The sequence below is a fragment of the Gymnogyps californianus genome, chromosome 5 (assembly GCF_018139145.2).
Source record: "Gymnogyps californianus isolate 813 chromosome 5, ASM1813914v2, whole genome shotgun sequence".
NCBI classification, from domain to species: Eukaryota; Metazoa; Chordata; class Aves; order Accipitriformes; family Cathartidae; genus Gymnogyps; species Gymnogyps californianus.
In genome coordinates, this window is record NC_059475.1 from 48,727,532 (window position 1) to 48,741,889 (window position 14,358).

At 37.5% G+C, this 14,358-nt stretch overlaps 1 protein-coding gene across 2 annotated transcripts in view; it reads right to left on the reverse strand.

Annotated features, from left to right (window-relative positions):
• Positions 1–504: 504 nt before the first annotated feature.
• SEL1L (SEL1L adaptor subunit of ERAD E3 ubiquitin ligase) overlaps positions 505–14,358 on the reverse strand; it is a 34,941-nt gene continuing 21,087 nt past the window's right edge. The window contains exons 12-21 of one of the 2 annotated variants that reach the window (XM_050897124.1): positions 14,276–14,344; positions 13,155–13,232; positions 12,395–12,457; positions 11,514–11,601; positions 11,108–11,256; positions 10,392–10,557; positions 8,667–8,738; positions 7,347–7,519; positions 3,592–3,720; positions 505–2,156 (exon numbers count right to left, since the gene is read on the reverse strand). In XM_050897124.1, the coding sequence (XP_050753081.1) occupies positions 1,953–2,156; positions 3,592–3,720; positions 7,347–7,519; positions 8,667–8,738; positions 10,392–10,557; positions 11,108–11,256; positions 11,514–11,601; positions 12,395–12,457; positions 13,155–13,232; positions 14,276–14,344 (1,191 nt within the window). In that variant the 3' untranslated portion in view covers positions 505–1,952. Of the gene's footprint in view, positions 2,157–3,591; positions 3,721–7,346; positions 7,520–8,666; positions 8,742–10,391; positions 10,558–11,107; positions 11,257–11,513; positions 11,602–12,394; positions 12,458–13,154; positions 13,233–14,275; positions 14,345–14,358 lie in introns of both variants that reach the window. The other variant, XM_050897123.1, reaches the window with a different exon arrangement.

Genomic DNA, 14,358 nt, shown 5'->3' on the forward strand with positions numbered 1-14,358 from the left:
TACATTTTAGACACTACATTTAAGTTCAATACTGTTCCATCTGCTAATGATGATTAAGACTGAAAAAGACATTCCTCTATCACATGCTGCAACCCTCCAAACTAAAATGAAAGATTTGTCTTCACATAACCAGCATAAGCATTTTGAAGTACTGAGAAGTTCTACCTATATTTTAATACTAGTCATCCATGACGTTTCAGTTTACAAAAGAGTGGATTGCTTATCTTCTTTCCCAAACTACTGATATATTGTGCAACGGTCTCCTTACCAATGTACTAAGTATGAAACCATACCAAAATCTCAATTCTAAATAAAGTATATTGATATGTTGCTGCCAATCCACTGGAAAAAGATTTGCATGAAAGAAAGCCCTTAACCCTTTAAACACAACAGATTTTGTCAGAAAGCAGCTAAATCCTCCTCATTTGTATTTCATTCAGCTTAAGACAGTATATTCAGCATTTCTTGCCTCTAAGCTACTCCCCCACTACTTCCCACCCCAACCCCTGAAATTATAGTTCAATGAAAGTCATTACTATGTAGATTCCTGTTGCAGTCTAAAAACATCAGTCCACAGGTTGCATTCTTTACACTCATTAAAAGCCCTTTGCACTGACCTGGTGGTATCAAGAAGCCATAAACCATTAGTCTTCTTTCTCTTTGGATTTTCTTGTTACAAGGGATCCTCAAGATGGCACAGCCAGAGACGTTGTTTTGACTTTCTCATGTATGCCAGATACAAGAGAGGTTGGCGACAGCCAGAGCACTGCTGTAATCTAACATACGATTTTTATCAGTCAGCCAAACTTTGGAGTAGCATCACTGGCATAAGCCCACGCCCTTTTGCAGAGAGTATGCATCTTTGGGGTCCCTTTTTGTAGATGCATGAAACAGATGCATGCATGAGATACCACACACATTTCCTTCTTGCAGTGCAGATCACTTACAGGATTGTTGAAAATTAAATAGAGAACTTTGACCTCTAAAAACAACAAAGTAAGCTAACTCGCTGAGATTTCTGGCTCTGTCCTTTCTTCAGCGTCCACAATAATACTGGTGCTTTCTGCAATCTAGACTCAACCTCTTTGTAAGAGCAAGTTTAAATAATTTAGGAACACTACCAATTTGTTTTTATGTCATGAAATATTGCAAACTACACAGGCTCCAAAAAAGTTTTAGAAGGATGCAAGATCTGGGCTCTGTGTGGATAGTTTTCAACTGATGAGTTTTACAGACCCAATCTGTCCCAACCCGCCTCCTGGGCTACATACTGTCTGCTGAGAACTGTCTAGTCTAAGGGGAATGGAGGAAAATACTCTAAACAAAAAAGCACAAATGGAGAGTGGCATGTTTGCTGGCTTAGTTTTACAGAGTTTATAAATAATCCACGTTAAATCATCCAAGACAGCATAAAAGACCGAAGTGTGAGAAATACTAAGAAATAATGAAATAAAGATTGTAGAAATACTTGGGATGCAGATCATAATGTAAGTTCATACAGCACTAGTCTTGTAGAGTTTGAATATAGTTCAGCTTCTTGGACTTAAATTGGCCGTAAAATTGTTATTGTTATTACTTTTATATAGGGCAACTGCTATCAAGCAGGCAAAAACCTTCCAATGCTAGCCTTCTGCTCTCTCTAGGAGATGAAAAGGACTCTGAATAAAGAGGAACTAGATACAGCAGGCAACATTTTTGTAGTAGCACTCTTGTGTTTCCATGAAAAAAGCCATAGTGTTATTCCATTGGCACTGAAATAACATTCAAATCAGTTTCAGAAGAATTTTCTTATCCCTGAAAAAAAGGCATCATTCTAAGCAGCTTTCAGACTTTTTTTTTTTAAAACCTCTTTGCGCCTCTTTTGGGGGAGGGATCGATGATCCAAAGTCCTAAATCACAATGAAAATTGTTCCTTTAGGAAAAATCCAGTTCTTGGACTGAGGCTCTTGTTGCTATTGCGGTGGTTGATGCTCTGGTGGTGGTTCTTGTTGAGGCACAGCTGGCCGCAGTCCTGCTGGTCTGGGAATTGCCTGATGCTGCCTTTGTCTGTAAGCTATAATTGTTCCCAGAAGCAAGGCGATGATGGTCATAAGGTAAAGGTCCCACTCAGGCCCCAGCAGCTGGTCCATATCAATATGTGAGAATATCTCCCTGATCTAAGAAACAAGAAGTCCACATAATCATGTCAAAAGGCAAGAATGGGAAGTTACTTTGATTTTAAATTTGCCTTGTAACATTTTTCATGTACAAGTACCAGTTTTAAAACTTCAGTAGCTCTTTTCCTCTCTGAAAAAATAGTATCACATCAGCGACATTCTTAATTTCCAGGAACTAAATGCCAGTAAGACTAAGAGCCATGCTGTATAGGTTGAGCTATTCTATTTTCTGTTCTAGAGATGAAGGTTCTTGATACGTAGCTTTGTGGCTTTCACATACAGAGCATTAAAGTACACAATTTAAATCAGAATGAGGTATGTAACCATAGTAGTTGTCTTAAAGAAAGAGGAGCAAGTACCACATACACAGAGGCAGTGAACTGATCAGTCCAGCCAAATTGGAAGCCATCAGCAGACTACCATGAATGACAGAACATTAAGCCCCAGGATACTTATGTGGTACAATGCTGATATTTGTGCAGATAAGGTACAGGGAAGTTAAAGCTACTTACTGTTAGTTTTGAATGAACTGCCTTATCAGACTTCCATTTGCATAAGCATTAGCCAACACACACTTTAGGCTTCACTACTGTATCTGATGGTACTACAGAGTCATTGTCAATTTAAGTCTGCATCAGCAGACTTAAAACTTGGAATATCCGTGTTCTGCATACTAGCTTCTGTGAGTGCTATATGGGTATTTGCTCAATTGATTTAGAGTATTTTGACTGTCCACTCCTGAAAGTCCCCAGTCTCAAGACTATTAAATTTTGTCAAACTTAGCTGGATTGCCTGAACTTGTGTTTGCTCTAAGTGGTAATAACTTCCGTACCATTTGAATTTATTAAGTAATCCAAAAGGCACTAAGATCTCAGAATACTGAGAAATATTTCAGACACTATGTGGAAAGACTTCAGCTAAATTCCAGGCAAATATTTTTTTCAGTGCCATCACTCAGCAGAAACTGCACAATAGCTAAACTATCTAATACAAACAATATTTTTTTCCCATAGAAATCAAACATAACTCAGGTGGGATTGTTACAGCTGAATATAAAATAGCATGAGAATTAGGGACACAAAAAAGTATTTCTTTTTTCCTGAACAGCGATTATGTCATTGTAATCATCTACTTAACTTTGATAGCAGATGGTCATGGATAAGAACAGTCAAACAGATTACGGAAACTCTCTTCAAGGGAAGAACAGCACAGAGGAGCTCTGGCTGTGCACATTTCAGTTTCACACAATTGTACGAATAAGAAATATGAATCACAGCTTCAGTAACTTTCTTAATACGCAACAACACAAAACACATCTATCCTAAGTTTTCAGGAGGCTCAAGTAAGACTTTACTTAAGTAAGATTACAACTCAAGCTTCTTTTAAAAATGGAAACCGCATTTGTTGTTTTTCCTTTTAATTCTGCATTACTTACATTGATTTCTCGTACATACTGCAAGGAATAAATCACTCCAAGCTTGCAAAGTGCTAGGAAGACTGGAACCTGAGCATCTGGGCTTGCTTCAGCTGCCATGTCATAGAATCGTTTTGCAAGATGAATATCCTAAAGTTAAGAAAATACAAAGCTCAATTTTGAAGAACTTGAAAAATTAACCATAAAATGTAGAGCTTTTCCTATAAGCTATTGTATACTGTCATTTGAATACAAGGTTTTTGGTCAAGTTAAACGAAAACTATTTAGTAAAACTTCCCCTTTTTTTCTGAGGGATGTTCACCTGTGAATAGACAAGTAAAGGGAAGCTTCGATCTGAGGATGAAGCTATCCTAACTGATGCTAGAACTGAAGCTCACAAACAGATTAGCATTAATGTATTCAACCCATGCACAGTAAACTAAGGCACATATTTAGGTAACTCTAGTACACTCTAACATCTCCAACACCACACCAAACATGAAAGACTAAGAAACCAAGTCATGGAGGAGTACACAGCAGCAACTCCTCCCAGTTACACTACAGTATGCCTGCTGCATAGTGCAGCTTCTAACCATTTCTGCACATACTCCCAAATTAGATTCTACTCCTTATCCAAAACAGACATAACTTGCATTAGTGACGGCAGCCTGGCAAAAGCACGAGCACAAACAGCCAGCAACTTTAGGAAGAGCTTAAATTAGTGTTCTCTTCTGTGGTAGTTGGAACAAGAAGGCGACTGTAGCAAGAGCAGAGGATACGTGTACCTGAATAGTTTAACTTACCTTGTTTGTTTGGGCTTTTTGTTGGCTCCACTTTAGATACATACTGTGCAATGTTAGGATACTTGGATACAAACTGCCTATGTTCACTCAGTGATGTGAAGGATAGGCCTGTGCAAGACTTACCTCTGGAAGTGTTCCAAGTTGGACACTTAAAATAAGAGAAATCTCCAGGACTTCATGCCACATGTTCATTTTATAATTTTATCCCGATTGTGAAATACCATAAAGATTTTCTGCTCATTGATACAGCAAAGCTTAGTTCCATAACACAAGCGGAAATAACAGTATGAAAATGAACATGTTATGTGAATGAGATGTACTAGTTCACATTTTAGTATTTTAATTCAATAGAACTCCTTGAGCCTGGAAAGTCTGTCTTGTATATAACTATTTAAAAGAGTTTCCTTGCCTCCTTTGTACTGTGCTAGTATCAGTGTAGAAGCAGATCCTAAGTTATGGCTTATTTTCATTTCTAATTAGCAAGCACTTCATTCTGCTTATACATTCTTCACTCTCACTTGACAGACAAGTGAGAACTGTAGGAATTTGAGCTTTAACACACAAATAGCACTGAAATACCATGCCAAATCTTAAGAGAAGACCATGAAAAAATTAATTTGAGAAAAATTAAGTCGTTCTTATTTTGAGCAGTATATGGACACAGTCTTCATTCTGACTTGCAGGCTCAGGAATTGGACAGCATTAAATCTATGAAAAGTGTGTAAGAGTGTACACGTGTGAGATTTCTGAAGGGGCTTAATATTTGGCATTAACCTAGTATGAGTCTGAAAACGATCTATGTACAGGAGTATAGCATAGAATCCTATATGTAAGAAAGACTATTTATTCAATAAGTAAACAGAGAATAACACAAAAGCTGTTCGGGGGGGCGGGGGGGGGGTAAAACAGTAAGAAATACCGTATTTTTTCAGGATTATCCAGAACGAACAGTGACCTGAACTGAAGTTGTGCAGGCCACCTTATTGGATCATTCTCCCTAACTCTAGAGTGCTTGCAATCTTAATGATGTGGACATAGGTGAGGAGAGAGTAAGAGTACACATCCCTTTCTTCAACAGACTAAATCCCCCAATTTGTTGGATACTATAGTGCTAAAATCTTTATACGTCCCTTCCACAGGCCTCTAGTGGAAGAACAGACTTCAGTGGTAGACATCACCTGCTACATCAGGAAGCATGATTTTAACTGTCAGTCATTTTCAGAGGTGCTCAAAATTCAGCTGTTTCCATTCTGGGAAAGGAAAGCCAAATATTCTTTTGCTTCATTCAAAACTCACTCTTAGCCTTTTTCAGAATATCCTAGCCCAGCACCATTTTAGTCTTATCTAGTCAGTCCTAAATCTCCATCCTCTCATCTTACAGTTGTAAAGTTTTAGGACACAGCAAGCAAAGACATTACATATCCAGAATTCCTAAGACTGGTTTTCTACATGGAATTTCCTTGCTTGGACATTCTCAGTGCTTCTTTCCCATATCTATATTAACTGTCTCCATTTCCCTTGCAGTTCAACTCTTCCTTCCATAGTGGATTTGTATGAGACGAAAGTATTATTCATCTGCATAAAGCAAGGCTGCACATGCTCATCGTGAGCCCCTGTGTACTCATTTCAGCCATCTATGTGTGGCCACCTCTGCTTCAGGTTGGAGAATACTCTGTGCAAATGATAGCATTAGGACTCATTTTCTCAAATTCTTGGCAGTTATGCTGAATGTGACATAATAACAAACTTTTTATTACTTGCTTCAAATTGGGTTGTTTTCAAGGCAGAAGCAAAAGAAATTTTAAAGAGTCCATGTCTGAAAGGATTTTTTTTTTTTTTTTTTAAATAAAACCTCCCAACTTTAGCACTGTTGCTTTTAGCTGCAGGCTCATTTTCAGAAGTTAACTAGTTTTGAGGACTCAGTTAAAAAGAGAAAACAGTCCTAAAATAAAATTTGAAAATAAGCTTTAGAAATAATGCTGTTTGTGTACTGTATTGTCACTTCTACAGCTAGGTCAGTAAGCAATTTTCAAATGTTGATTGCTTGCTGCTGCCAAAATAACAATATTGACCTAAGACTTGCCATTCACTGTTCTGACCTTTTGCCAAGAATTTAGGTGAAAAGAAGCAAAAACTGGTCTTTTAATAGACCAACAGAATAATTAAAAGGTGCATACCTAGACAAAAACCAAACATTGAAGCTCACTGAAAATAAGGAAAATGAAACCATTTCTTACAGTTTCAGGTAACCCAGAAGATATTGCTAAATTCATACATTAATTGCATGAATTAATCATACATTAAGGTAAGGTAGGCTGCTCAAAATTAGGATGCAATTACTAATTACATTATTTTGACCCATACAAGAACATGTTGCTCTGGATTCCATAAGTTTTAGTTAACTCATGAACTGCAATACACCATAGGCTTCCTCAGAGAACCAGATATACTGCCTTCTTTTAGGCAATGTAGTTTGTAAAGCAAATTGTGGCCTAGCCTAATTTGAAAAACCACAGCTAATATTCACATTGTCGTTGGTGCTTATGGTTTGTTATTTGAAGATTCACAGAACTTATTTTCAAAATGTCATGATATAGAAAACAAATTAACCAGTGTTTCAGAGGATGAGAACAATCCCGTGCTAAAATACTCTGAACTTGGAATTGACTTGCATTCATTTCATTACACCTCAAAGTCTTGAAAGTCTTGAAAGCATTACTCAAGCATATGGCACTCTTTTTGCCAATCTTCACAATTTTGGGCAAATAGTTTTTTCCCTGTCTATGCCTGATTTCTTCACATAGGTAAGCGTGAAGTGGATACACTTATCCATTTGCTATTGGAGAGTGTATTGGGAGACATGCTAATTCCTGCTAAGTGGTTATATAGTGTCCAAAGCCCAGTAGTGGTTATGGACTTAATCTAATATTAGTAACTGTAATGAAGCGGACTATCAGCCTACAGCTTACTCACCTGCTTGATGCCCAATCCCTTCTCATGCATGTAGCCCAGATTAAACATTGCTTGGGCACTGTGCTGTTGCTCTGACGCCAGTCGATAGTGAATAAATGCAGTTTCATAATCAACATCAGTACCAAACCCATAAAAATGGTAGTCTCCAAGTTTAATTCTTGCAACAGTATATCCTATAAATCAAGAAACAACAAAAAAAGATAAAATAGCTAGGCAAAGAAAACCTTTTAGTTTCATATGGAGACACAATAAGGGCTTTAGTATTACTTTCCACAGCTTGCACAAATTGTTTCCCTTTTTCCCTCTCTCACATAAACAGCTTTTGTTTGTTGGGTTTTTTTTAAATTAAGTTTAGCTAAAACGCAACTGATCTCTATTTTCAGGAAAGTCCTTTTCCCAGTAATCCTACCAACATTCTTGTTGCCATTTAGTGGCATCGGTTGAAAAGCTAGATCATGTTGTTCATAGTCACTTATTACAGAAAAACTTTTCATTTGTTATATGGTCATTAAGGGCTTCAGCTTTGCTTTTAAAACAGAGACAATGAAAACTTGAAAAATAAAGTCTCTCATCATCATTTGGTAATTGAATACTTAACCATTCCATCCTCTCAATTTCTAACTTTCTACTACAAGTCAAGTAGGTCTGAAGATTTTCAGACAAAACTCTTAGGTTCCATTTGCATGATGCACTTGCTCTTAAGTATAAAGCTAGTAGGCAGACATTAATGTAGATGCACCTGTATGAAAGTTAGAGACCTCACACTGAGATATTTAACGATTAAGTTTAGTTTTGCTTATTTTAGGATAGGCTCACAAGCACCAGAGTTTAAACTTGGGTTGGCTGGACATCAAGACTGCATTCTTCATCACTGAGCTCTACTTGCTTTGAATAGGAAATTGCATTTCTTATAAATGATGACAAGTACCAAAATCCTAAAGGGTACTTTGTATCTATTTTTCCAAGTGGATTTATTTTTAGAAAAGTCAGTGTAAACATTCCTAATGCTGTTTAACACTGCTCCATAATTCCATATGGAATGGCAAAAGCAACACACTGTACATTTGTGTTTTAGTCCTTTTAATCTTCAGGACCTCAGAATGGCTCAGAACTGCAAGCATATTGCAATGGCATTATAGCTAGCAATGGCATTATAGCTAACACTGGAACGAAGAACAGCAACTACCCTATGTGGAATATAACTAATGTTGAACAGAAGGAGGTAAGCTTTCTCTCCTTCCCTCTTTCATAAAAAACATGAAATCAAACATTAATGGCCCTATTAAAAATAAACTAATTGGAATTGAGGTACGAACATACCTTGAGAAGCTGCTCTATTCCAATGAAGCAAAGCTCGAGGATAGGTTTCATTTTCTCCTACTATGCTAGCTTCTTCTAGAGAAGAAAGTAATTCAGTTAAATAGGAGCATGGTATATACACACAAGATCACAAAAAACCCCCATGCTTATATTCAGTCTGCTGAAATGAATTAAAAACTTGAAGTAATCTGTGCTATAGCACAAACAAGATTCAACCCATCTGAAACTTAGAAAAAACCCTTTCATTTATATGGTCTTTCCATGTATCTGCCCACATAAGAGCTAGGAACAAACTGTACCATTTCACCCTGAAATATTGCTTACCAAGTGTCTCTCCCATTCCTGCTCTATGAGATTCTGAAGCATACTTGAAGAATGGCAGAAGATGCAAGTCTTCAGAGCACACAATTCAGGCTCTGACAAAGATGCACTCAAATACAAGTACTCAATACTATTTTAGCTTGACCATCTCAAAAACAAGACTAGTCAAGTAAAACAAAGGATTAAACTCCTTAACCAGCCAGAGACTGCATATTTTACACAGCAGTGCTACAGCTACTTCAGAACAGAAGTTATTTTACTTGTCCATGTCATAAATTGAGGGTTGCTGAAGTACCAGAGTTCAGACAGTTCAAAGGATTTATAACTTTTTTTACTTCTAGTGTAAGTATAGTTTCAACTACACTACCTCACAGTTGACATACAGATTTTCTGTATAAAGCGTATAAAATAATTTTAAATTCATCTCCAGTCGAGATGCAGATATATCTGAGTAATGACAATCAGAATTTTAACCCAGGGAAAGATGCTATTTCTTTGCAATAATGCACTCCCAGCCAAGACAGTCTTGTCTTGCTACATTGCTGTAGCTTATCTAAAGATGAGTCACTAAGGCAGCTTTGAAAAACATTAAGTGGAAATTAAGATGTTAGATTAGCCTATCAGCCACCAAAAGCTGATTTTTATATTAAGATACAAAGCCCTAAAGCTGGTAATGAGAGACCTAGATTTCTGAATTTGAGATCCATAAAGTTTAAAATACTGGGTTTTGCAGTTTCTAGAAAGATTCGTCACTTGTACTTCCATTGTTTCCCTATGACCTCAAACTCTAAGAAATCTAAGTTCTAGCCACCCAGTTGCAATAAGAAACCTTGGACAAGTTTTTTCAAATCTAACAGAACCAACTGCCCAGCTCTTCATCCCTGCTTCAAGAGTAGTGCAAGTAAAGTTACAAAAAAAATTGGGGGGGGGGGGGGGGGGGAGGGCGCGCGGGGCAGAAAAAAGTACTGAGAAAAGGCATTACAAGATAAAGAACAAAGGAAACAGAAGTTTGGATGCATAGTAAAGGCCAAAAGTAAAACTAATGCAATTCCTACTTTATAGATTTAAAAATAAAGTGTTAAGGCTGTGTTTAGGAAGTCTAGGAAAGAGCATATTCAGCACTGTGCAAGTTTCGAAAGCATTCTCTCCCTATCCCATTTTTAAATCCCATAAGTCAGAATTTAAGTGTATGCTAACTTTTAGGCCAGAAAGCTATCCTTAGAGGTGAAAATTAAAACTGACTGCTTTCCAGTGTGAAGAGCAGGAAAGAGGACAAGAGTCTCACTGAAGTTCTAACTGAACAAAAGCTACGTAATTATATCTTCAAGCACTCTAGTGTTCTACTAAATGGGCTACTGCAGGCCAACTCCAAAAAAAACTTTCCGTACAAATTCAGGTCCTTACTCTGATCAAGTATGAAAGCAGCATTGCTTTGTGCAACTTCGTAGCCTTGTTCTGCCAGAAGAAGATATTGAACCACAGCAGAATTTGAATCACCATCTTTATAGCTGTTGTAGGCAGTCATCAATCTTTCAGACCAACGCCCCCGTTCGCATACATTCTTAAACAACTGCAGAGGAAAAAAAAGGGGGAGAAGACTGGTTGTCAGGAACTTCAGAAGTTTAGGTCTTGCAAGAGGTAAACCTTTAACATTCAAATGCCTGTTCAAAATATTTACATTTCACAGGAAAAACTTGATAGACGAACTCACTGCTTTAGACAGGCTTACTTTAAGGTACAGGTTACTAAGTAATACATGCCAAGATTCAGATGCTTACTCAGAATTATTCTTAATATCAGCTTTTTTGTTACACTTAAACCCATGTCTAAATGAAGAATTCACTACTTAAAATACCGATGTTTGCTTTGTGTTACATTCTTTTGATTTTCTTCAAAGTTAATAAAGCAAATACAAACGTGCCATAGCAACATAAAAAATAAAGATTTTTGTCATAAGATATAAAGGAGTTTGATAATATATCACTTTTTCTTTTGATAGCCTTGGCTCTGCAGTCACCAGTGGATTTTAGCTAAGACAAATTTCCTATATAAGCTGATGTGGTTATATCCAACCTTTTGCAAGTCAGTATTATTTGACCTTTATAAATGGATGACCTTACCTCAACAGCAGTATGACAGGATCGCATCACTCCGGTGCCAGTAGCATGCATCTGAGCCAGATTATAAAAAGCCAGAATGTGGCCACCCTGGGAGGCCAGGTTAAAATATTTCAAAGCTTGTTTATAGTCTCTCTTGACTCCAATGCCATCTAAGAAAGAATAAGTCATTGCTATTCATTCCTCTTGAAAAGCAGAGTTGTATGAAATACAGTATGTACTTACTCTTTAAAATTATTAAAGAAAAATGCTGTGAAAGTGTTAGGAAAAACCAGAATAAAATATAAATTCAATGCAGTAAGACCACTCTACATGCACTATATATATACACTTCTAATGCCACCTAGCGAACAGTTACTGAAAGGGCAGATGCTTAGACCAGGCAAATCATCATTTTGATGTCACTTACTGTAATACATGGAACCTAGCTGAAGCTGTCCATCAACCCATCCCTGTTCTGCAGCCTTCTGGAAATACTTCAGTGCTAGCTCATAGTTCTGCAGGAAGATTTGGTCCAGTCATTAGAGCCTTGCAATACACCACAGTTTAAGTAAAGAAAGAAAATATGCGTGCACGCATGTGTAAGTGTAAGGACAGATCTATATTACAGAAAAATTACAGCGAGATGTTCTAGTGCGAAAATATTCACCTGGTCAAAATTTGGAAACAAAACATGAAATAGCCTACAATGATACTAGCATGTCTTAAGTCTGTAGCTATCTCAAAGCTGGCATCCTCATATAGCATTCCTATGAATAGTTATGCTTAACAGAACAGATGTCCTATTCTGCTTCTAGAACAATTATTTAACTTATTTCCTCAACTGTGGGCTAATTCAACTTTTGAATACCTGTTTGCATAGCTAAATATAAAACATTTGACAAGAAACCTTCTTGTGGGAAAAGCAACACAGCAAATGAACTAATTAAAAGTTTCAAAGTGTTCCTCCACTCTCACAAGAGACATAAAATAGGGACAGTTAGGATTTGTTTTATTTCACAAGAAAATTAGAGCCAAGTTCAAAACTCCTGCTAAAAATTCACACTGCTATGCATTTCTAATAGCTTGAGCAACATTTTCAAACTTATTAGAAGGAACTCAGCATGTTTCATAGCTGCTAACTCCATTGTGAAATATTTTTATATATCAGATTTCCTCATGGAGTTTTCAGTGTAACAGAAATCTTCACAATTAAGTCTTCTACAGTACTTCCCTCCAGAGAAAAAGTCTGTTGACAACAACAAGTTACACGATCACCTATGGTTAGAAAATGAACTGTCAAAAGCTTACCACTGGAACACCTCTTCCGTAGAGGTAAGCCATTCCTAATCCACTCTGTCCAACTGGATTACCCTGAAAACACAGGAGAACACTTCTGCAAAGAAAGGCAAAACCTACAGCTACGTCTTTCAAATTTGGTATGTCTTTAACATCACTAAAACAAATAGTGCTTAAGATAGATTTGCTTTGTTACTTTGCTCCTAGTAAGTAATAGTTATTTAGGGAGAAAATAGCATCTTTGGTAACTTTTATTCAGTAACTACACAGGTGATTAACAGGAAAAAGAAAAGCTTTCAACACTAGTCACTGTGCACTTTCAAAATGTCATACGAGATGTAGAACCCACACCCATAGAAAGGTGGGGCATTAATAGCTTATTCATCTTTAGTTTTTCCAAGTTTGAGATGTTCTGGATGCTACAGAAACTCCCAAAACAACTACAGGAACTCTGAGAATCTGTCTTAATTTAAGGACAGATTGGTGGCTGTCCTGTGGGCTGCATTACTGACCACTGTCCCTGCAAAAGCATGCAGTACGGTAAGAGTTAGAGTCCTTGTGCTGAACACAGCTTCATGAAGCACCATGACCAGAACTGAAGGCAGTTTCTGACATCTTAGACAAGCAGGGTTTAATTATGGGCTAATCTGGGACAGAAGTTGGGAGTAGGTGTATGCACATGGAAGCGCACAAAAAGAAGCATTTGCAGCATTTCTGAGCTAATCAACTTCCTAGTGCATATGCTGTATCTCTAGCTTACAGATAATCATACCATATCAGCAGCTTTCTTGAAATACTGAAGAGCTGTTTCATTGCTCTGAGGTACAACATCACTTCCCTCTGAGTACATCTGAAGGAGAAAGGCATTATTGAAGAACAGCTGAAGAAGCCAGTTTAGCACGGAGATCATGAAGCATCTTCACTTTGCATATGAGAGGGAGTCTATTGTACTATTAGACTACTCTGACTATTGCATTACTGACTAACCATTAAAGAACTTGCCCAGAAGCAGAAAACACATCTCTGTGCTGTAAAATTCAGATTCAGAGGGTTTAACTTTCTACTGGAGAATGAACTGCCCATAAAATTAAAAAGTTTTCATGAAAGTACCCTTCATTTCTGAGTTCTACCAGTGTGCAGTGAAGAACACATAATCGGGTAAAAATCTTGTGAGACCTGTGGAAGTCACACTATATTGGTAGTTAAAATACTTCTTGAAAACAAAGCAAAAATTGGTTACTAAACCCTGTTCATTTCAGCATTTATTAGATACAAAACACTCAAGCAGTAAGGAAAGCAGGAACCTGCAATTTCTCCTGTCAGGTGCCTTGACCAGCACATTATGCTATTTTTTCATGCTCTAAGGACATGAATTTTGCATCCTCTACTGCAGTGACAGCCTAAAAAAGATGAGCTAGAGCTGCTGCTTATTGCAGCCTAAGCTTAGAGGGTACTCAGATGGAGTAATAAGGATTTAGCTCCTCACAGGGTGAAGGTAGCCTGCAACCCAGATCTCAGGCAAGTGACCTAAATACGTTCCTAAGCAGTAACACATTAACATCACCAATAGCAGCTTGTCAATCATGTTTTAGATTAAAAAAAGGACTTAAATCTGAGAAAACTGATACAACGTCCCACCTTGCAGACAGACTCTGGCTTTGGTTCAGAGTACATGCAGACCTACTGGTAACTCTGACTTGGATGCCTCAGTTCTCTACACAGAATAAGAATACAGATGTCTTTCCCCTTTCCTTCCTGAACTTGGTATTTCCCACTAGGCAAAATTTTGAGAAGCCTAGCTTTTCCCCACACACTGTATGGAAGAGCATAGTGGCCTACTCAGAGTTTTGAACTCCACCACAGAAAAAGGACATTTAGGTATTTAACTATTACCTTTCCTAGAAAGGCCATGGCATGTGAATTGCCAGCATTAGCTGCTTGATTGAAGTACTCAAATGCTCGCTGTAGGGAAGAAA